The sequence below is a fragment of the Marmota flaviventris genome, chromosome 1 (genome assembly GCF_047511675.1).
Source record: "Marmota flaviventris isolate mMarFla1 chromosome 1, mMarFla1.hap1, whole genome shotgun sequence".
NCBI lineage: Eukaryota > Metazoa > Chordata > Mammalia > Rodentia > Sciuridae > Marmota > Marmota flaviventris.
Window position 1 is genome coordinate 93385145 of NC_092498.1, and position 25516 is coordinate 93410660.

The window sequence follows — 25516 nt, forward strand, 5'->3', positions numbered from 1 at the left end:
ATATTAACACACATACATATATGTAGATGCAGGCATTTGTGTACATAAACATGATTCATAAATTAATACTTTTAAGAAAGAAAGAAGATATATGTACACAGACGATTTTCATATAAGATGGAAACTGCCAGGGATTCGAAAATGAAGCAAAATAAGGCTCCCTCAGAGTTTGGAGTGATCATTATTTCATTCAGTGAGATCTTACCACTAACATTCTATCAAACTTATTACTATGACAGTTATTTATAGTACTCTGCTACTAATTTTATATTGTTTCTCGGACCTCTTAAATTTCTGAAATGCTTCTAAACTTAATCCCAGCCAAAACTGTGTCTAAGAAAAACAGCTGAGATGACACTGGCTGATTGCTAGAAACACCATTAAGAAATAGGGGGGAATATATATATATATTCTCCCCTATTCAGAAATTATAACACATAATCTTTATCTAACACAGTATTTCCCAAATTTGTACACAGAGCACATTTTTCATGGCACCTGTATTAACGCTCCATCAAGACCACATATTGGAAAAAAGATGGGTCAGAATACAAAAATTTAGTCCTTGCAAACTATATATAAACACATAGATTTTGATCTATGGAGATATAATATATTTATCTAAAACCTGTAGCCTAAACTCTTAAATTGAGATTAATTTTTACATAGTAATTTTTAGGTTATCATCTTAACTCTACGCTCATTTTATTTATTTATTTATTCATTCATTCATTCATTTATTTTTATTTTGGGCAGGGGGAAGTACTGGGGATTGAACTCAGGGGCACTTGACCACTGAACCACATCCCCAGCCTTATTATTATTATTATTTTTTTTTTGTATTTTATTGAGAGACAGAGTCTCACTGAGTTGCTTAGTGCCTTGCTTTTGCTTAAGCTGGCTTTGAATTTGTGATCCTCCTGCCTCAGCCTCCTGAGCTGCTGGGATTACAGGCGTGCACCACCACGCCCAGCTCTTTATTTTTAAAACAACTTAAAAAAATCACCTATATTTGGTAATTGCAATTCAATATATTGAGTAAATTTTTATAAACATAAGTTAGAATTTATTTCATTTTCTTGTATAAATGAAAATTACCTGAGAGTCATAGTTAAAATATACATCTGAAGAACAAGGAATGGATATGAAAAACTTTCACGGAGAGGTGGTGTCCACATTACACGGGTAGCCTGAAATCAGTAAAATGCTCAATTTATGTCATGTTCCATTACAACAAACATTATTAATTTAAAACTTAGGGGTTGGCTTACTTAACAAATTTTAATACTAGGCTCACTAGATCCTATTTCTGTGTCTAAGAAAAACAGCTGAGATGACACTAGTAGAGCTTCTCAGGTTTGGGAGCTCACTTCCACACAGCCATTAAGTAGAGAGTGATTAACTACCTATTCCAGAAATCAGTGAAAGATACTTCAGACCAAGCACAAGGAAACCCAAAGGCCAAAGAAGAGGGTAGGGATAGGGACTGTGAGACTCCTGGACCAGGTCCACGTGCCAGTCCTGCAGGCTTGATCCTGGAGTTTCAGGCTTTGAGATGTGTACCTCTCCAAAAAATATGTAAACAGATGTCACCTAGGGCATTTGTAAATACCAAGATACCACTGAATTTATGACATACATCTTTAAAAGAGTTTACTGCAAATTTTAAAAACTGAAAAAAATCTTTTACATGTTGATCACTAATATTCATCAAACTAACAGACACACTAATAGAATGTGGAATTATATTATTTTCTTAAATCATACATGTACATAAGCTTTGTAATTATCCATATTTTGAAAATTTGGGGGTGTCTTTCTCAAACTAATGCATATAATAAATTATTCATTAAATTTTCGTATATACTTTAACACTTTCTAAGACGTATAGGTATATGAGTCAGAATTATAAAAAAATTTTATCAAAGATTCTGAGGGCTGGGGATATAGCTCAGTTGGCAGAGTGCTTGCTTTGCATGCACAAGCCCCTGGGTTCAATCCCCAGCTTCACAACTAAAAAAAAAAAAATGAAAAAGAAAAAAAAGAAATTATGGAAAGAATTTAAACTTTTTAATTTGCAAGAGTCTTTTATTGTTGTTCTTCTAAGAAATCAAAATTGTAAATCTTCAAAGATTAATTATGTTAAAAAAGTCAACTTGGGCTAAGAATGTAGCTCAGGCAAGGCAGAGCACTTGCCTGGCATATGCAAAGCCCTGGGTTCATTCCCATCACTACGCATGAACGTGTGTGCACATGCACATACACACACACACAAAGTCAACTCATACCACCAGCTGTCTGTCACACTCAAGTAAAAGGCTTTTTATGTTAACAGATACCTGAATTACAAGGCATTTTTTTTTGCTTTAAGTTAATATATTTGAAGCATTTTATGTGCAATTTTTATTATTCCCTTATATAACTTATTAACCCACTTACAACAGATAAAAAGACTTTTCTCCCATGTAATCTGTGCCATTCCAAAAGTTAGCAGTAAGATTCTTTTTTATTGCCACATCTTTGGCATCTAACGGAGTTTGTTACATGGTATACACTCAATATTTTGTCAAGTGAATCAATGATATTTCAAGTAAGTTTCTATGAGCTCTTTTTTAGGCAATTTATGTTGTTCTGGGATGAATTAGTAAGCTAATTTCTATCTTAAATTTAGCATTTGTGTTTGAAAACGGACCATGACATGATAGAAAGAAGTGAGACAGTTGGGTGGCAATGCCTCAAGTGAATGTCATCAGGCCTGAGGCCACTTCCATCCTTGGATATATGCAATGGCATAAGGTTTCAGTTATGCAAGATGAGTTAGTCCTATAGCTCTGCTGTTGTACAACATTTTATTAATGTCACATACTTAAAAATTTTTTAGGAGAGCAGGTCTTATGTTCAGTGTTCATGACAATTAAAAGTTAAGTACATATTTTATAAATAGAATGGAAAGTGAGGATCTAAAACTACACAGATATAGAATGAGAAACCCAGCTACATCAGGTAGTGAATCTTGGATAAGAAACTAATCTCTCTAAAATTCAGTTCCATATGTGTATGGTGAGGAAAAAAACTACCTCCAAAGATTCGTCAGAAATAAACAAAGTAAAGTGAAGTGCCTGACTTGACAAGTACAGTGTTTCCTCTTTTCTACAGAATATACGTGAATATTTACTAAAACCCATGCAAGATATTTCATATATTTAGTTCTAATGATTTAAAACTTTAAATCAACACAATTAAAATATCAACTTACAACATAAAGTTCTTTAAAATATTGCAAAATTACAAATAATATGAAATTACATATTATTTTAATGATATTTCTTTGTTCCTATACAGACCCTAATTTTTTCTAAAAACAAACCTCTCCATGGTTGAAAAAGAAGCACAGTACTGTAATTAGACCTCCTAACTGAGTCCCACTGTTTTATAAAAAAAAAAAAGAGCATAGTTACAATTTATGTATTGTAAGTTTTCCACAAAACTATATTAGAATTTTAAATCATGGTTATCCATACTTAAAACATAATAACAGTAAGCCATTACTTGTAAAAAAAAAATTAAATACTCAGGTAGTCAAAGTTTTAACCTTGAATGTATAAAGAGACAAAACAAACATATAACAATCTAAATTTTAAAATTTATTATATTTAAATATTTTCTGAATGATGATATAAGGTCTGAACATGATTATTTTTTAACAAACAGGTCAGCATTTCAGAGTCTGTATTCTTCAAAAAAATGTAAATGGAGATAAATTTTTGTCTTTTGAAATTGGATTTAAGGGACTGAAAGATGATACAAGAATCTAATAGCTTCATTTGATAGTAATTTCAAATTATATAAGTGACTGCAATTATTCTATTGTTGAATCTGAAGTAAGCAGTAATCAGAATACAAACATCAGATCAAGGATGGCTAATAATCATCAAAGACTAAGAGCCATTTCTTTTTTTTTGGCAGAGGGTACCAGGGATTGAACTCAGAGGCACTCGACCACTGAGCCACATCCCCAGCCCTATTTTGTATTTTATTTAGAGACAGGGTCTCTGAGTTGCTTAGCACCTCACTTTTGCTGAGGCTGGCTTTGATCTCACAATCATCCTGTGGGTCCTGGGGATGGATGTGGCTCAGTGGTTGAGTGCCCCTGAATTCATCCTTGGTACCAAAGAAAAAAACAAAAACAAAAATAGGAAAACTAATGGGGAATCATCTGCTATAGACAGACTCACTAAAGGAAATTTAAAAAGGAAGAAATTGAAAGAAGCAGTGTGAGAAACAGAGAATTCATTCTAATAGGAACTAGGAGCATGTGAATGAATCAAACATTTGAAAACAAAAACAACGATAACATGGGCTGCTATGGAAAGGTAATAGGAATACTAAACTAGGGTACTAACATGTAAGATGTGAGAGGCTGTTTTGAAATATTGTCCTAAAATACTTCACATTGATCAGAAGGGAAAAGATGTCAGTTCATTTTAGACTTATCAAGTTAGATGTGCATGTTAACATTTTATGGTTAATTACTAACGGAATAGAAATAATCTTACATTCCAAGTTAATGCCAGTGAGGGAGGGTGGCCAAAAATTCCCCAAAATTTCTATTTATTTTGTTGCTCATATGCTATAATTCCTAGTCTCTTCACAGTTTTGGTGACATTTTTATAGCCAATATTGGTTATATCTATGTATTTCTTAAAGACTAGTGACTATTAATGTATTTGGTATTCTAGAACTTTGTAAGCAATTTACAGAGACATATTTGCTATTTTTATGGACTTTTCTTCATGCTTACAAGATGATTGCTGGAACTCCAAGAATCATAACTAAGTAAAAGCAGGAAAAAATAGAGAAGGGGCAGCTGAATTTGTCCTTTTGTGACAAAGACAATGCTACACTAGCTGTAACCATGGCTGATTTTGCCCTATTTTCCACTGGGAAAAGTTAGTTCACATGGCTCTCCCAAGAACTATGGAGAGTGAGGGCAAAACACATGATTGTTATAATTAATTCCAACTATCATCAGAGACTGAGACCACTGCTACTCCAAATAAAACTGTGGTACTTCTATCAAAAAACACAGGCTAACAAATGTAAGGGTCCATCATAAGTGATGTATAGTTTTTTTTTTTTTTTCATAGCTATCTTAATCTCACATTTACAGAGATTAAAATATGAAATAATTTTGCTATTAATGCCAACCAGAGTTCCCCTCTAATGCTATAGTAATTTTATGCATAAACTAGAGACATTTTCATTAAAAACTTTGTTAAGAAATCTTAAGTTAGTTTTTAAAATCCCCACACAGATAAAAGAGAGGCCTTTAAAGATATTTCTGTGACATTTTCAGTTTCTGGTTGTATTAATAATGGTTAAGCCTCTGAAAACAATCAAATAAATGTACAAACTTTCCTTCTACTAATCAATTAACCTCATTAATTGTCCTTTTCATTTAATCAAGAAACATCAGCCAGTCCTTATAATCTCTTTGTAAGATCTTTTAATTCAGTAGTCTTACCTCAGGTATGTACCATATACGAAGAATAATCCCATCATTAGTCCATTTAAAATAAAAATCACAGCAACATAAAAGCAAGCGGGGTCTCCCAATCCTTTGAAAAAACACAAATTATTCAGTATTTAATGAACAAATGTTATAAAGCAATTGGGCATACTTTTCTTAGTGCTTTGTAATCAAGAGCTCATGAATCTGATGAAAGCATATGCTTTTCCAAATACCTGCTTTCTTTAATAGTTACAATAATCTTCACCCTTTCACGTTTCTTTTTTTTTTTTTCTTTCCTTAGTACGGGGAATGGAGCCTAGGGCCTCGTGCGTACCAGGCAAACACTCTACCACCAAGCTACATTTCCAGCCTCTATAATGTATTATGTAGTTACATTTATGCTTTATTATAGTCACACTTATACTATGATGATTTGTTGGAATTTCACACTAGTTTGTCTGCAACTCTCTACAGAACCACTTCATCAATTCCAAGAAAAAAGCCATATCTTGTTATACTATTCATGTCTTTTGCCAAGCTCTGGGATGAATAAATATAGTACCCCACCTCAAGGAGCAACTTAAGCCTATATGAGATGATCCAAATATTTGATTAATTATTGCATGTAGCAAGAATGTTAACATATCTTGTATGTTAGATTGTGTTTTTATGTATAGCACTTTGTGTGTTTTATAATCATCATTTCATATAATTATTAGATGAGATTTATAAGATTATTGGGATGGAAGTATTCTGTGTTGATATTGAAAAAAAACAGAACATAGAAAATTACTTGCTAAGATGTGCTCAACTTGTTGGATCTAAAATCTGAAGTCTGGTCCATGTGATTCCTTCTTATTCCTGTTCACTCCTTTCTGCCCACTGTAATAACTTCTCTGGTTTTACACACCTCTTTTCAATGCTAGACCACCCTAGCCTGTCACATGCTCTCAATCTGCTTCCACTTCCTTCACCTCAGTGATTATCTATGTAGAGATGACTCCAAGTTGATTCCAGAATGCTCTTCTTGTTCCTAACGTTATACATCCAGGTAGCCACTTGACACCTCCACTTTGAGGTCTCTCAATTACCTCAAATTAAATATCCACAATGAAATGTAGTGATTCAACCTGCTACTTTTCATGTTTCCTACCATTCAAAGGAACTCAAGCTACAAACCAAGTAGGGTTACATGGCTCTTCACTCTCCCTCTTCTCTCCCATCAACTGCCAAATCATGTTTATTCTACTTCCAGAATCTCTCTGAAATCCAGGGATTTCATAATATTTTTCTACAATTGCTTGCTGAGACCACAGCCTTCTTTTACCTGGCCTTACTGAATCCACCTGCACCTTATATTAATGGCCTTTCCATATAGCTGTCAAAGTCATGTCTAACATGTGAACCTACTAAAGTTCTTCAATGGATAAAGTACAAAATTCTTAACCAGCATCTGGCCCATCATGATCTGACCCTTGCATGCATTCCCAGCATCATTTCACACCAATTTTCTTCTCTATCTCTGTGTTCCACTTCTAGTCTTTCAGTTCCCTCTTGCCTCCGGACTTTTGAATATGTTGGTCCCTCTATTCTTGAAGCATTTCTCTCTATTTCTCTTCAAATATTTCTCACTCCTAACCTCAGCAAACTTATTTTCTCATTTGTAATATTCACCACAGTTCTAACACTTAACAGAACTCTAATAGTATACAGTTTATGAGATCAAGGACACATGTCCACTAGTCAATTGCTATGTCCCAAGTGTCAAACAGTAACCTGTTTACTTATTGTGAACTTAGTAAGCATTTCTTGTGTTCCTTATAAGGTGATGGTTTTTCATCCCTCAGAAAAAGTTATACTTCTAATTGATTGAGTCTTTTATTTAATGAGGCATTTTCTCCATTCCTTTATGTTGTAAAAAACATAATTTTCCCTCAGACAGCAGTTTAGTTTTAGATTTTACAAATGTCATGTAAAAGAATCAGTAAAATATTAGGGAAATGTAGATTTATTTTTTATCTTAAGAGCTGAATGTTAAATGTAAATACATCTATACAAATGCATTTGTAAAATATAGTCAAGTAGTCATTCTGTGGAGAATCTAAAGAAAAAAACAACTGTAAAAATGTTATGCAAGTAGATGTATATGACTTTGAACTAAAGTCTTTAGGGACTTGGATTGTAAAAGTGCTAGATTACAAGTATCTTAAATAGAAATGACTATTACATGTCCTGAAAAACTGTTTAGATAAATTCCAAAAATGTTTCTTTGACAAAGACACCAGTGTAGAAGATACATAGGAAGAGTTTAATTAGAATTATTCATGGACTGTGAGCACACAATAAAACAATATTTCTAATAAAATCAAGTATTGTATTAGAAATATTGTATGTGTAAGTATGTGTGCATAATTAAAGTTATATAATAACTATTACTAGCATTGTTGAATTGTTTAATCTATCCTCAACATTTACTTATTGAAGTCTTTATTTTTCTTCAGTATTATCTCATTCTGAAATGGAAAACTGATTTTTACTCAAGATTGCTTTACACTGGCCAGATGCGGTGGCTCATGCCTATAATCCCAAAGGCTGTGAAGGATGATGCAGAAGGATCATGAATTCAAAGCTAGCCTCAGCAACTTGGCAAGGTCCTAAGCAACCCAGCAGTACCCTGTCTCTATATAAAAATTGGCTGGGGATATGGCTCTACAGTTAAGCACCCCTGGGTTCAATCCCCAGCACCCAAAAAAAAAAAAGAAAAAGAAAAGAAAAAAAGATTGCTTTACATTGAAGTGTATTAATACTCAAACAAGGAAATACAGAGCCTTCTCAGAAATCTACTTGAAAGTGTAAAATACTTATTGGGGTAAGACATTTCTAGGGTGTTCTAGAGGAAAAAAATAATCACAGTAGTTTACAGTAATTAAAAATGAGTCCTAACACTCTGAGATGTTTATGGAAACAGCAAGGACAGCACTGCAGCATTTTAGGAAGAAACATGCCTTCACAGCTTTGAACTTCGTTAAGAGGTTCTACTCTGGTGACATTCCAGCAGGTCTTAGTTTCTACCCCAAATAAATTCGTTATTCCCACGAATGTGCGATACCAGTAGGCTATGATTACCTATAAAAGATAAAAACAAAAAGAGAGAATGGAAGAAAATATACTCTCTTACAATAATAATTCTTCCAAAACACCAATTTATGATGGTCACCTTTGACATTATAAATATTCACAAGTTTATTTAAACCATTGCATCTAGGAAACAGTCATTTTAAAATTATATATGTAATATTTATATAATCCACTATAAAATCAAGTCTAAAAATATATAATTAAAATAAAACTAATAAAAAATACTAAGTTTTACAGAACATTTAATAACATTTCATTTAGGTCTCTGAATTTATTTCCTCATTAAAATATATAAAATATAGTTTATAGCAGCACAATTCACAATAGCCAAGTTATACAATGAGCCCACAGAGCCCTGCAGTAGATTAATGGATTAAAAAAATGTGGCATATACACATTGTGGAGTTCTACTGAGTTATAAAGAAAAATGAAATTATGTCCTTTGCTGGCAAATGGATGGGATTGGAGAACATCATGCTAAGTGAAATAAGCCATAGTCAGAAAGTTAAGGGTTTTTCTTTCATATGTGGAAACTAGAGAAAGAAAAAAATAAATAAAAATAGGATCCCACAAAAATAGAAGACCAATCTCCCCACAATACAAAAAGCAGGAAAAACTGATCTGAGAGAACTATACTACTACAAGTTTATACCTGGACTAGAGGGACTATGGAGAACAGTACCAACAAGTTTATTGCTTTTTGTAAGGTTAAATATTACATGACTTGGCTCTAAAGTGCTTGTAGTAAATAGGGTTCAATGACTTCTTTCAAAGTGGAGCTGATAATGGAAATAGCAGAGGTCACACATTAAGTTTAAGAATCGATATCTGGATATGCTCCCAACCCAGGGCTCTTAATAGGGAGAAGCTTATGAAACAGGCTCTTGCTTAAAAGAAGCAATAACTATCCCAATAGATGGGTAGACATACAAGCAATATGAAAAAGCAAGGGAACAAACCACCCCAACAGCCTATAACATTTCAACAACTGACACTATTGATGTCACAGTGGAGGAAATGTCAGAGAAAGAATTTAGAAAATTCAGGGTTAAAATGTTCAATGAGCTGAAAGAAGATATAAGGAATGAAATTAGAAAATACAGGAAGTGAAACATCACTTCAGTAAAGACTCTGAAAAAGAACCAAGTGGAAATCCTAGAAATGGAAGACTTAATAGAGCCAATTAAAAATTCATCACCGATTTGCCATAATGATTGCAAAAAAATGATGGCATTTAGAAAATGAAATATTACTCAGTCTTAAGAATAAAATGATGGCATTTGCTGGTAAATGGATAAGGCTGGAGAATATCATGCTAAGTTAAATAAGCCAATCCCCAAAAATCAAAGGCCGAATGTTCTCTCTGATATGTGGATGCTAACTTACAATAAGGGCCAGAGGTGGGTGTTAGGGGAGAATAGTGTTATTTTAGATTAGGTAGAGGGGAGTGAAGGGAGGGGAGGGGAATGGGGGTAGGAAGACTAGTAGAATGTATCAGATATTATTACCCTATGTACATATATGACTTCATGACCAAATGACTGGTGGGATTCTACATTATTTATAACTGGAAAAATGAGAAATTATACTTCATTTATGTATTATGTATCATAGTGCATTCTACTGTCATGTATAGCTAATCGAAATCAACTTAAAAAGAATCAATAAATGGGATGGTATAAAAAAAATTCATCCCCAATAGATTAGACCACTTTGAAGATACACATTCAGACACTGAAGAATTAAACTACATAATCTTTTGGGGAAGGGGCAGGACTGGGGATTGAACTCAGGGGCACTCAACTACTGAGCCACATCCCCATACTTATTTTGTATTTTATATAGAGACAGGTCTCACCTAGTTGCTTAGTACCTCACTTTTGCTGAGGCTGTCTTTGAACTTGATTCTCCTGACTCAGCTTCCTGAGCCCCTCAGCTTACAGGCATGTGCCACCATGCCCAGATTAAACTGTATAATCTTGAAATAAAGTTGATCATAAAAAAAAACTCAAGAAATATGGTGTTACACCATGAGACCAAATTTAATAAGAGTCACTGGGTTACATAAGACTCCAAAATACAAACAAAAAGGATGCACCATCTTTTCAATGAAATACTATTAGAAAATTTTTTGAATCTTAGGAATTCAAATATAAGAGTCATATAAAAATCCAAATAGTTATCAGAATAGATCTTCTCCAAGACACCTTATAATGAAAATGCCTTATGTGCTGAATAAGGATAGAATTTTAAAAGCTATAAGAGTAAAATGGCAGGTCATATTTAGAGGTAAACCAATTTAGATTTCAACTTATTTCTCAACCCAGACCCTAAAATCCAGGAGGGCTTAAAATAATACACACACATCTCTTAAAGAAAATGGGTGCCAACCAAGATTACTATACCCAGAAATATTATCCTTCAGAATTGAATATGAAAAAACCTCCATAATAAGCAGAAATTAAAAGCATTCATCATGACAAAACCTGTATTATAAAATGTATTCAAGTAACTATTTCATGAATAAACAATAGAAAATGAAAACAAAAACCAGGATAGGGATGAGCTGAGTAACTAAAGTAGAATCAGTCTAAATGAAACATATTAGAAATAAATCAAAATGGCAGAAAATACAAATCATCTCTCTATAACAACACTGAATGCAAATAGTGGGCTAAACTCTGCAATCAAAACACATAGATTGTCAGATTGAATTTAAAAAATAAGACCCAACAATATTCTGTTTGCAAGAGACTTGCCATTCTGACAAAGACATCAACAGACTGAAAATGAAAGAACAGGAAAAGATATACCACACAAATTGTAGCCATAAATAAGCAGGTATAGCTACTCTCATATCAGACAAAGTAGACTTCAAGTCAAAATTAATCAGAAGAGGCAAAGAAAGTCATTTCATACTGGTTCAGGAATCATCCAACAAAAAGATATGATTATAAATACTTATGCCCCCCAAAATGGTGCATTTACATATATAAAAGAAACTCTTTTCAATGTTAAAAATCAAATAGGCCACAATACAATAATACTGAATGATTTCAACACACTTCTCTCACCATTAAATAGATCATCCAGTGATAACTAAGTGAAGTTTCTTCAGAAACTTAAAAGTATTTATTAATAAATGCACCTAACATATCTATAGAATATTTCATACAGCAATAACTGTTTTAGTCAACTTTTGTATGACTGTGACTAAAAGACCTGATAAATTTAGTAAAGTAGCAGGATACGATGTCAAATACATAAATCAGTCACTTTCCTATATTCCAAAAATGAATTTGCCAAAAAGGAAATTAGGAAAACTAACCCATTCACAATAAACTCAAAAAAATAAATACATAAATGAAGAACTTGGGAATTATTCTAACAAAGGAAGTGAAGGACGTCTACAATGAAAACCACAAAACACTGAAGAAAGAAATTGAATAAGACCTTAGAAGATGGAAAGAACTCCATGTTTTTGGATAGGCAGAATTAATATTGTCAAAATGTCCATACTACCCAAAGCCCTATACAGATTCAATGCAATCCCCATCAAAATACCAATGACATTCTTCACAGTCCTAAAATTCTTATGGATGAATAAAAGGCTCAGAAGAGCCAAAGAAATTCTGAGCAACAAAAGTAAGGCTGAAAGCAATACAATACCAGATCTCAAATTATACTGCAGAGCAATAGTAACCAAAATAGTATGGTACTGGAATCAAATAGACATGAAGATCATTGCAACAGAATGGAAGTTACAGAGACAATCTACATAGTTATTGTCACATGATCCTTGACAAAGGTTCCAAAAATATATATTGGATAAAAAAAGCATTTTAACAAATGGTGCTAGGAAAACTGAATATCAAGGGAAATAATTAAGAGTATGAAGGCAAAACCTACAGAATAGAAGAAAATCTTTGCTAGCTACTCTCTGATAGAGGATTAATATCCAGAATATATAAAGAACTCAAAAAAATTAACACCAAAAATAAAAAAACAAATACCAAATTAATAAATGGGCAAAACAACAGATATTTTTGAAAAGAAGAAATACAAATACATGAAAAATGTTCAACATCTCCAACAATTAGGGAAATGCAAATCAAAACTACATTGAGATTTCATCTCACTCCAGTCAGAATGGCAATTATCAAGAATACAAATAATAATAAGTGTTGGTAAAGATGTGGGGAAAAACAAAAATGTACACTCACACTTTGTTGGTAGGACTGCAAATTAGGACAACTACTTTGGAAAGCAATAATAGAGATTCCTCATAAAACTAGGAATGGAACCACCATGTGATCCAGCTATCCCACCCCACAGTGTATACTCCAAAGATCTAAAATCAGCATATGATAAGGATCCAACATAATTCACAATAGCTAAGCTATGGAACCAAACCAGGTGGCCTTCAACAGATGAATGGTTAAGGAAAATGTGATATATATCCACAACAGAATATTACAGCATTTGCTGGTAAATGGATGAACAGAGACTATCATGCTAAGTGAAAAGCCATACCCCAAAAGTGAAAGGTTAAGTTTTTTTTTTTCCCTGATAAATGGAAGCTACTCAAATATAAGGAAAAAGAAAGGGGTAGGATTCCATAAAAAATAGAAGATTAGTAGAATAGAGGGAGGGAGTGTTGGTCAGGAAAATGGAATAACAATGGACTAAATCTGGCCTATGTATGTGTATGAATATACTACAAATATACTACAGTGAATCTCATCATTATGTATATGCACAAGACACTAATTTAAAAAACTATAAGTTAATAGAAAGATCACTAGAACAGAGGAAAGGAAACGGTGATGGAGAAGGGAAAGGGAAGGGAACTGGGGGCTGAATTATAGGAAACTATATTCCATGCTTTTATCAAAATAAATCCTAATGTTATATATAACTAAAAAGAACCAATAATTTTTTTTAAAGAACTACTGCTCTGTTAAGATTTAGAAGCATCCTACAAGTTTGAAAACTTACCTGGTCTCTCCACAACAAAAGAAGAATTTTAATGTCCACCATACAGAGAACATTTTTGGCTAAAGGAATACTACAGCTGCCCAATTTGAAAACAACTGCTACAAGAAGCAGAGGCAGATGGTGGCTAAGTAAAATCCTTCAGAGATCATCTCCCTACAAACACACCAAACTACCTTCACAAGAGCTAAGGAAGACAAGTGAGACACCACACTGACTAGTTTTAGTATAATAATAAAAGACACAAGGGTAGGAGGAAAAAGTTGCCCAAGTCACAAGTCTCCCAACTAACTTCAGCAATGCAGAGAGAGATGTTTTCTGCCTGGGGGAAGGAGAGGTAATTAAATCCAGGCCTTAGACTTAAAACCCAGTACCAGCCCTGTCATGGTGAACCCACTGTGAGGTTGAACCCCACAACCCCTGCTCCAGGCCTGCAATACCCACACTGAGCTACTAGAACTGCATTATCCAATAGGCCTAAGAACTGCTGTCATCACCCCTCCCCCAACCTCAGGCTTCAGGGGAAGGAGGCAAAACATTTCTTCAAGATAAAAATGCTAAGCAAATTAGGTATATCAGGGATACAAACAATACAATAAAGACCATTTATAACAAACCAATAACTAATATTATATTAAATGGGAAAAAGCTAGAAACTTTATCTCCAAGATCTGGAATAAGACAAGTATAACCACTTTCACTATTTTATGCAAAAACTATTAAAAGTCCTAGCCAGAACAACTAGGCAAGAGAAAGAAATAAAGTGCAAAAAAAGAAAAGGAAAGGAAAAAACAAGCTGCATCCAAATTGGAAAAGTAAAAGTCAAACTCAGTTTTTTTCAGATGACATGATCTTATTATATAGAAAACTCCACCAAAAAAACATCAAAAAACTAATAGAAATAAAAAATTCAACAACAATCACAGGATATAAAATAAATATACAAAAATCAGTAGCTTTTTTATGTACCAATAATGAATTATCTGAAATAAAAAGTAATGTCACTTAAAATAGCAACAAAAAATAAAATTCCTAGAAATATATTTCATCAAAGACGTGAAGAAGAAGAAGAAGAAAAGTAACCAATCCGCCAAGTCTTATCGAGGAGGGGAAAAAAAAAAGCGGGAGGCATTATACTTCCTACCTTCAAATATACTACAAAACAGTAATTGAAACAGCATGATAGAATGGGATTATATCCAATTAAAAAGCTGCTTTGAACAGGAACAATAATATAATAAAGAGATAAGCTGGGATAAGCTGTATTATTATTATTATTATTATTCCCCCAGTTTTTTAATAACTATTATTTCCACAGGAAAGATATGAAAAGAAGGTATGGGTGGGTTCCATGCCTTTCCCTAACTAGCTACCAATGCTCTCTCTAATCTTTGCTCACCACCCTGAGATCTGTGAGAAATGCCTGCAAGTAAACTGCAAATTCCTTTGCTAATCCACACTAGGTAGGTGAAGTTGGAGTTCATTGTTGCTATGGACCCTATGGATTTTAAATTGCTCTAATCATACTGGTCTTCAGCTTGATTTGAGGTTTTTCCTTTTGTGCTGCTCCCTAGAAACTGTGCCTTGTAGGTATAGTTTTCACAAGTGGTCCTACCCCTTCTTCTTCTAGAGATTCATCTGTTTTCTAATCTATTTTTTTTTTTGTTTTTTATTTTTTTTCACTGCTTGTAAAAAAAGCAGTAAAAAGCTGAGAGGAGGAGTAAGGAGAGATTACCAAGGAGTACCTGAAACTTCTAGGATGATGGACAAGGCCATGGTCTTGATTGTGGTGATACAGGTGGGTACATGGGCCAAAATATATCAAATTATACACTTTACACATGACTAGTTATGGGATGTCAGTTACACCTCAGTACAGCTATTTTAACATAAATGAATTGGAAAGTAAGAAATACAACTGCTTTTATTCATGGACATCATCATCATATACATAGGAAAATTCAAAAGAATCTATTAAAAAAAAGCTTGAAAGCACGATCGTGACACAGGTTTAAAGTCAACATTCAAAATCAACTACAGTACCAAAAAAATTTAAAATTTCAAATAATACCATTATAATAGTTTTTTAAAAGAAGTACGTAGGTATAACTATATACTAGAAAATAGCACTGCTGAATCAAATTAAAAATAATTATCAAAATAAAGACCTACATACCACAAACATGGATTATAAAATTTAATATTGTTAGGGTGTCAGTTCTTTCTAATTATATTTATAAATCCAATGTAATCTCAATCAAAATTCTAGCAAAAATATTTTTAAAAGTAACAAGCTAACATTTATATTAAAATGCAATTTTGAGAAGAAAAAACAAAACTAGAAAACCTTTTTCTTTCAAAATTTATAATAAAACATGGTATTGGTATAAATAGAGAGATTTACTGAACAACAGAGTCCAGAAATGGGTCAAAAATAATATGGTCCATTTTCAATAGATGTGCTAAGACAATCCAACAGAGAAAAGAATTATAACAATGGAGCACAAAGAAACTTTTTTGTGTTACAAAGATGTTTTATAACTAGACTATTATGATGGTTTTGACAAATCTAGTTTCATAGATTTGTCAAAACTCAAAGAACTACACACTCAAAATGAGTGTGTTTTATTGCATTACTGTAAATTAAACCTCAACAAAGCTAATTAAATCAAAAGAAGTCAGAATGCAAGAAGACATGCTCAGCACATCTCACTAAAGATAACTACACAAAAATATTAATAATGCCAAAGGTCAATAAGAAAACCACCACCAAATAGGTGACAAAGATTTATACAGGTGACTGATAGACAAAAAATCCAAATGTCTATTATACATGGCAATATATTTAACCTCACAAATAATAATAGAAGTACAAATTAAAACAAAAACATATCCCAGCTAAAAGAAGAGATCCGATTATTTGAAATCTAAAGGATATGAGAAAAACTGATTTCTACACAGCAGTGTGAATTGCTATATTTTCTTGAGAGATCTGTTTAACAATATTTGGTGAAGATGAAAAAGCACATATACCACAACATAGCAATTACACTTCTATGTGTGTATTCTAGAGAAAATTTTGCACACATACAGGAATAAACACATACAAGAATATATATTTTAAAACTGGAATAGAAAGATTGGAAATAATTTAACATGTACAAATAGGGAAATGTATAAATAAAATTTAGAATTCATAAAAATGGTTAAAATTAAAGGAATAAATATATATACACAATTTAAAAATATAATGCTGAGGGGAAAGACACAGTGAGTATAAGGGCATTTATGAAGACCTAAAAATATATTTTAAAAATCCTTAAAATAAGAGATTGGATGATTATGCACATGAAATTAATGACAAAGGAGCAAACTGGACTGTTAACAAAACAAAGGTGACTTCAATGATATTTATTAATGCTTATTTTAAAATTCTGAAGCAAAAGATGACATTTATATATTCTAAATGGTTGATTATACATTTCTGATATTATTCTTTTTAGTTTCTATAATTTTAAACATTACAAAATCAAAATAATAATTTTTAAACCTACAAAACATGAAGGAACAAATGTACTAACTTTGAATTCATATTCTGGATTTTGAGATAACTTTAATCCAAAAAGCAAGGTTTACTTCTCGATAAATAAATTTAGCATTTATCTTGAGTACAAAAATTGAGTTTACAAATTTTCTGTTGTTTCTCAAATTTCTAGAGTCGGCAGACTCCCATGAAAAATAATTTAAAGTTGTAAAAATTGTAAAGTAAACAATGGAAAAGAGTATTAATATTACCTTCCTTTTTCTTTCCCCAGCCCTGGGGATGGAACCTAGAACCTCCCACATGCAAGGCAAGTGTTCTTCCACTGAGCTGCACCCAAAGCTCCTTAAATCTTACTTCAGTAATGTAAATCCAAAGTCACTGCTCTGATCACCATTTTCACTGCCCCTCCATGTGGTCCTCACAGCCACCCACTCAGTCTCCAGAGCCAACTAACCGATGCAGAACACTTTTTGGCTCTCCTGACTCTTTCCCATTTGGCTTGTCTATTATCCTGGTCCTAATTTCATACTAATGTTCATTTTTTAAGTTCATGTGGGCATGGTTTTTGTGGTCTTTAAATATTAAGGGAAAAACTTTTGGTACTATGCTCAACTACAAGAATATTTATAATCAATAAACCTGAAACCCACCACCCGCTTTTCTTGTAGTATCATTATATTTTATGCCTTTATTTTAAAAAATTCACTCTACAACTATTATTTGTCTCAAAATATTACTCACCTCTGGATAAAGATGGAAGCGTTTCACTGTATTAATTACAAGGGGATACTCAGTAAGCCTATCATTCATAATCATCCACAGTCCTTCCAAAAATGAAGGTGCTTCAATAATGGTCTTGAAGTAGGAATAATAAAGTCCCTTTATTAAAAAAAAAAAAAAAAGCCACAGAGGTCAAATATAAATAAAACTTTAAAATATTTTTACATCTCCTTTTAGAACTTTTTTCTGAAAAAAAGGTCAATAATAAGACTTTTTAATTACTCCTTGATATTACATTAGTAGACTTAAAAAGCAAGTTTTTTCAGATATCGCTTTACTATTCTATCAGCTTTTCTGTGTGCTTAAAATTTTTCAAAATGAAGAATTTTTAGGGATGGTCAAATGTTTGAAGAAGCTTTTCTAACAGGGCCTTAACATATGTATACAATATACTTTAAATTTTACCAAATCTGGTTGTGCCCACTGTCCTTGGAAGTTGGCATATAATGAATTTTATCATAAATGGGGATGCCTCTGTGACCCTGTGCAAATTTTGCATGTGAAAAATTTCCTTTCTTCCTATGCTTTTAAGAAATATCACATAATGATCATAAACACAGCTTGAGAATGGAACTTCATGCTTCCAGCTTATTTCATAACTCTATCATCGCTGCACAAAGTGAAAGCTAAATGTCATTGACTTTTGCTCACAAATGCTGTATATTGAAAAAAGAATTATTTTAACATATCATTTCAGCATGTGAAATAATGGCTTCATTAGGATAGTAAAAGTGCCTTTGATTTAAAATTCAAGCATTTTTTTAAAAGCACGATTTTTCATATCACTTTGTCAACTTGCTATTTTCAAATAAGATAGAAAATAAAGGGCTCCATCATTTATAAAAGGAAATAAAGGTCTACATTGTTTGTAATAATACACTCTGGCCCCAAAATAATAAAAATAATTTCAACTTTAGACTCATTCTTCCTTCATCCAACTATTTTATTTTTTTACACACAAAATATCTTTTATTCCAAATTATACAAAACCAAAACCCCAAACAAGTATTACTTATAAGATCCACTGATATTTATTTTTAAATAATATTACATAAATTAAAAAAATCTGATTTCACTCAAATTTGCCAGTAAATCATTAGTTTTTTTTTTTTTTTTTTTTTTTTTTTTTTGCTAACTATACTCACCAAGTTGTAAGAACAAACAAAACATCCACATTAACACTTGACAGGTTTGGACGTGTGATAATACCTGGATATTAGGCAGCATCCAATAAAAACATCAATATAGTTTTCATTCATCAAAGGAAATATTATTCAAGTTTCCCAAATAAGCTTAAGTTATTTGGGGTTTGAATTTTTTCAAACGGCCAAGTTAAAATATAAGAACAAATAGTTTTCATTTAGTGGGAGCTAAAATCAATGTGTGTACTTCCAATTAAATATCTGTCCCACGGAACATGATTCATTTTTAAGAGTCAAGCCAAACCTTTGCTGCCTTCGCTGCTCCAATGCTTCAGTTGCTTTGCTCAAAACCCGGCAACACCCCCCTCAACCCACCCTCACACACACCAGGCCTTTGTATGCCCCTGTGGTGCTGGGGATCAAACCCAGGGTCCTGCACATGGTAGGCAACCACTGTACCGCTGAGCTACACCCTCAGCCCTTTTCCCCTTTCTTTTCTCTCACTATGCCTTCAGCCTTTCTCTCTGTTCTGGTTGATCCATACTGGGACTGTCCATGGTGGTCTAGAAGGATCTTTTTGTCTCTCCATTTATCAGTCTCCATTTTCATTTCATCTTTTTCATCTTTTACCAATATATTGAATTATTCTTGGCCCTGTTTGGGTAACAACAGTTGCTATCTCTTGAACATCTTTCATTAAAACATTACTGTATACTTTGAGAAATATTTTAAGTCTGTTATGCTCCTTTGGAGTACTTTTTTTTTCCAGCAGTCATCTTCCCTTTCTACTTACTCTGAAGCTTTTAGCCATTTAGATCCAACTCACTGGAATTCAACTACCTAATTTTTGATAGGCCAAACAACACTAATGGCTCCTCAATTGAAGATCTGTTTTAGCTCATCTCTGATTGGCCATTTTCTCATAGTTTTGATTGCCAAAATATCAGGTCATGGAAGTATTTTCCTTTCAGTGCAGAAAGACAAGGAACACAACAATTAAAAGATATTTAATATGCAAAAGACTGTATTTAGGAAAGCAACGTATATATTTAAATAAGTTATTGATAACAAGATATTATTTTGTTATACATGCTTCTGTTCATTTCCTCCCTTTGTTTTCACTAAAACCCTATGAGGAAACTATTATTTCTACTTAATAGATGAGATGAGAAAGATAACTGATTAGCCATCAAACAATGAAGCACATTACTGCTGAGTCCTGTGATCTGTCACCAAAGCCCACACTCTGTCACAGCTACCCTCTTTATTTAATAATAGTTTATATCCTGTCACAGAAATATAACTTTTAAAATATTCATATTTTAAAATATGCTATGCAAATATTTATGAGTCAAATTCTTCAAAACTTTACAGGTGTTAGAAAGATGAAAATAAACAAGAAGTGGCTAAAGGACCTAATATTCTGGAAATTTATAAAACAGAAATTAGACACAAAATTCATTTCCATTCCTAATAAATTTCTACTTTACATTCTTTCTATTTTTAAATCACAAATGAATTCATTAGAAGAAAGAGGCTAACCATTTCAGTGCGAAAAGTCATCTCTCGTTCCAAAGATGAGAGGTGAGAAAAATGACGGTCATTTTCAAAAAGTGATATTAAATGTATCCTAGGGAAAAAAATGAAATATAATAAGAACAGGTGTCAAACCAATGCTAAAACATTTTTAGGTTATAGCTAAAGTAAGAAAGCCATATAAAAATAAATTTTTATAATAAATATTAAGATAATAGTAGAATTGTTTACTAACTTACATGTTTGGGGCATTTATAATCCAGTGTAGCACATATGTGAAATTTATTAACTTGGTTCTTAAACTTATTTCTATGTATATCCAAAATTCCTCCAATTCTCTCCTCCCTTCCTTCCACCCTAGGCTTCTAAATGAGAACACTGGCAAGTTTTGTTTTGTTTTGTTTTTTAAGTTTAAGAAGTGATTCAAATGTACCAGGTTGGGGAAATACCTTTATTAACTGTAGAAAAGTATTCAGAATATAATTTTAAGTAAAATTAGATGAAATTGATTTTTAAAGAAGTATAATATCATATAATGGATCAACTTTAAAGTGCCAAAGAACACAGAACTATACTTAAAAGATATTTTAATAGTGCAAATCAATAGCTGTAGGCAATGACAAAATATGTGATAAATAAATTAGTTGCAGTTAACATTTATGTGATCCTTAATTATGTGGTGCTTTCCAATGAAGTTGAAAATAAAGCAAAATTCCATCCATCAACTTGGTTTTCCACTCCCCCTTATTTACACGTGGGTCATATGTCAGGAGACTAATATCAGTAAGAATCCTTCCTACCATTATAGCTAACATCAAAAGCTTCCTGTAGACACAATGGCCAGAGCAGCACTATTCCAACAGAACACAGCATCCATACTTCCCAAAAGTAGAAATCTGAGCTCAGTTGAGACAAAAATATTCCAGATGGAAAATATTATTATTTTACAGATGATTTTTACAAATAGATCACTTTTGTAAAATAAAATGCCCATGCACAGTAAAAGGCTCAAAGTCATTTATTTCTGCCTTTACTACTACTAGAGTCTTTCTCTTCAATTCTACCTGCTCACCAGTTGACAAGTATTAATAAAATTTTATCTCTAAACTCATGTCACTTAACAACACATTGATACTCTAAAGTAAGGAAGTATTTTAGTTTAAGCTACAAAATACACTAGGAAACTTAAATATTCAAGGAAATACAGTGGGGAATTCTTTGGTAAAGCCAGAATATTTAAATTTGTAAGTAACTATTCTCATAATTAATCTATTTTATAAATTCTGCTTCACATATGAGATTTATTAAAAATAACGTTTATAAATTGGTACACATATAGCTATTCCATATACATGGCTAGAAGTTATGTTTTACTATATGAAAATATTGATGGCAAGTTATAAACCAAATTTTTTTATTTATTCCAAAAGAAAACTAAATCTTACCAGTGCAAAATTCCCACAATAGCAGCTGGAAAAAGAAAAAAAAAAAAAAGGAAATTAAAAGATGCTTTACTTGAAATACCTTTAAAACAAGTATTTCAAATGCATTTGCTTACATGTCCAGAGAGATAGAAAATAAAGATAGATGGCCAGCTACTTCTGGTTCATGTGAACATAGGACACAAAACAAATTGCAAATCACACTTACCTTTTGCAAAGGGACCTTGACAACTGAGCAAAGGGGGAGACTTGAAAGGTTTATATATGCCTCTTAGATAATTTGTAAAGGAGTGATGAAATATGTGCTTTTGAAACTTTTGGGGTTTTTTTCCATATTATTTTCTATTGTCTCTTATTTTCTATTGTGTAAATTTTAAAAAGGAAGTAAATAAGTACACTAGGCTCAGATTTTTTTTAGAAAAGACTTAAGCCAACAGGAGCCACTCTAGAACACTGTCCCTTGGGCTCATCAGAAAATGGTTAAATGTAGAAAAATCACTTCTTAAGAGCCCATTTGAAAACCCCATTATGCAATTCAAACCTTGAGGAAGTGTCAGCTCTTTGTGAGTTCCCAGATCTAGGTACCTCTAAATGGCCCATAACATGCACCCTGTGCATGAGGCTTTACTAGAGGGCTATGAGGTCCTATAGTCACTCTTTAGATATGGAGCTTTTTAAAGAGAGACAAACATAGTCTGTGCCCTCTGGTGACCAGAAAGTTGCTTTTTAAAAGAATACCATGGAGCTGGGGAGAAGAAAGGGGTGAGAAGGGATGGGAAGTAGTGGAGGAGGCAGAACAAGAACACCACAAACCCTACTATTCTCACAGGGTTCAGCAGCTTTACTTGAATTAATTAATGCTCTTTAGGTTATTGTAATCCTTTGGCTAATTTCTGAAGTTTTGAAAAAGTTGATTTTGATAATCTTCTAAATATCTTCCTTATTGTCAGGGAGAAGTGAATTTACTATTTCAGAAGTCCTGCCTTCCTTCTAAGACTTTGTAATAATTCTCATGGTTGCCCCAAATATATTTAGCAAGTCGTCTTAAAAACCACAAACATTAACCCCTTTAAAAATTCAAAACTTACTCAAATTGGCTAATAAAATAAAATGCAAGTTATTCAATAAAGGAATTAAAAATTACAATGATGAAATCCCTAATCATGTTTCTCCAGCTCTTTTTTCATATTACTATCCTGGATTCATCTTAAATAATTTCCACAAAATTTACCTGCTTTATATCAGGATGGGTAAACTGCAGCCTATGGTTTGTTTCTGTACTTTCCACAAGCTATAAATGGTCTTTATGTTTTTAAAAGATTGTAAGGAAAAAAAAAAAGATGAAGATACTGAGCAGGGTGGCACATGCTTGTAAGCTCTGGAGGCTAAGGCAGGAGGATTGCAAGTTCAGAACCAGTCTCAACAACTTATCAAGGCCCTAAGCAACTAAGCAAGACCCACTCTCAAAATAAAAAAATTTAAAAAGGGCTGGGCATGTGGCTCAGTGGTTTAGTGTCCCTGGGTTCAATCCCTGGTACCAAAAAGAAGATGATGACACAATGGACACTATGTGCCCTGCAAAGTTTGAAATATTTACTCACTGGTTGTTTATACATTTGTTAACATTTCCTATCTAATGTAGTCTGAGTCACCGTTCTCTCTAAATTGGAAAAAGATGCCCCTCTGATAAGGCTTCATGAACTTTAAGAAATACAGTAACTGTACTATTCAACTATATTTGTTCTCTCTTATTCTCCTGAAAATGAAATGCATTGGCAAAATTTTTTTAAAATAATATTTTAAGTGGAAAAGATCAAATATTCTACCAAATCCAACGACCTTTTCAAAGATCCTCAAAAGTCTTTGTCTAACTCTCTCCTCCTCACCCTATATTCCACACCTCCCCCCGCCAAAGGACAGACATGGGTATAATATACAGTTTTCCAGGTGCATGAAGTGCTTAGCATTATGCCTTTACATAGTGATTAAAAGTATGTCCCCACACCCTATGTCTAACAGTCTCACCCTGAGGGTGACCCAGTCTTCAACTTGACTGAAACAAACACCAAGGGCCACCAGCACTCCCAACTGCTTTTACCTCCACTTCAACATTTCTCTATACAGTAATCCTTGTTTTTTTTCTATTCTCTACCACCTTAGAAGAGAAAGTCTCTCTCCTTTTTTCCATAGTTTCTCAAGTTTGTGTTTTTAATTTCTCCTCCTTCTCAAACATTCCAAAATGTTGCTCCATCAATTATTTCCTTTCTTGGATCTTTCATTTGTTGAAAACTGAAATTTTATCTTCCTAGAACTGAAAACACTTCCCTTAAGGTAAGAACCCTTCCAAGTGTGGAATATGACTGCCCCTGTATCTCTCCCATTTAATGACAAGACCCTTGGCCACTTTTCTCCTTTGAAGTTCCCAAACTCTTTAAATAACCAATGACCTCTTAGTTATCAAAATCAATGCCCTGTTTCAATTCCTATGCTCTTCAATCTTCCTGTAGCATTTGATCATTTTCTTGGATTTTTTTTCTCTCATTTCTGTCACACCAAATCTCCACATTCTATTTTCCTAAAAACATTTTATACATATACCTGTTTTTTTTTTTTCCTTTTCTTCTCATCCTCTGAAACTAAGTTTAAAAGTTTTCTCCAGGTCTCTTTACTATATCCCCCTTTCTCTCGCCACATTGGTATCTCTTGGCAATCTCAAATTCTCAACGATCATTTCTACACTAATTATTACCACATCCATGATCTTCAAACCTGAACTTTCTCTCTCCCTCCACCTCCCTCAGTTCCTGTTCTAACCACCTATCTTGTCCTGTCAATCTCTGTCTGGCCCTCCCCATTCCTACATGCTAAGACCATTATAGCCATTCTGTTTCCTTTCTATGTCCAGCCCAGTGTCCACCCTGCTGCTGAGTTAACCTCTGTGTAGCACACTCCTCATCAAATCATTCTCCAATTTGAAAGTCATTCAGTGCCAACACAGTGAATGTACTAATATGCCACTGAATTATTCCCTTTCAGGTGGTAATTTCAAATTATCTCCTTAAAAAATGTTTTTGAAGAAAAGAACCAATCAGTGCCTTCTTACTAATAAATAATAAAGGTCAAATGCCCAACCCTCGGCCTTGATTTGGCTCTTCAAGGCCAATCCCAATCAACCTTTTCAATTTACTTCCTACTTTCTCTTTTTTACACATCTTTCCTTTCAGCCTAATTTGGCTTTCATGTTGTCTTACTTCTACAACTTTAATCATACAGTTCCATCAGCCTCTAATACTTGTTCTCAGCTCCGTACATCCAAATATTGGCCCTTTGTGACAATTTGAGCCCCAATTTTCCCCAACAGTGTTTCCTGATCTCCTTTCTCACTCCCAGCCCTAAAATATTAACTTGTTCTTCTAAGCTCCCATAA

The 25516-nt window shown here is 33.1% G+C and overlaps 1 protein-coding gene across 1 annotated transcript in view; it reads right to left on the reverse strand.

Annotated features, from left to right (window-relative positions):
- Positions 1-25516, reverse strand: part of Dpy19l2 (dpy-19 like 2) — a 69516-nt gene that overhangs the window by 42661 nt on the left and 1339 nt on the right. Inside the window, exons 2-8 of the mRNA XM_027939695.2 lie at positions 22093-22117; positions 20654-20741; positions 17931-18068; positions 8518-8638; positions 5525-5618; positions 3368-3425; positions 1099-1190 (exon numbers count right to left, since the gene is read on the reverse strand). Of these exons, the coding sequence (XP_027795496.2) occupies positions 1099-1190; positions 3368-3425; positions 5525-5618; positions 8518-8638; positions 17931-18068; positions 20654-20741; positions 22093-22117 (616 nt within the window). The remainder of the gene's footprint in view (positions 1-1098; positions 1191-3367; positions 3426-5524; positions 5619-8517; positions 8639-17930; positions 18069-20653; positions 20742-22092; positions 22118-25516) is intronic.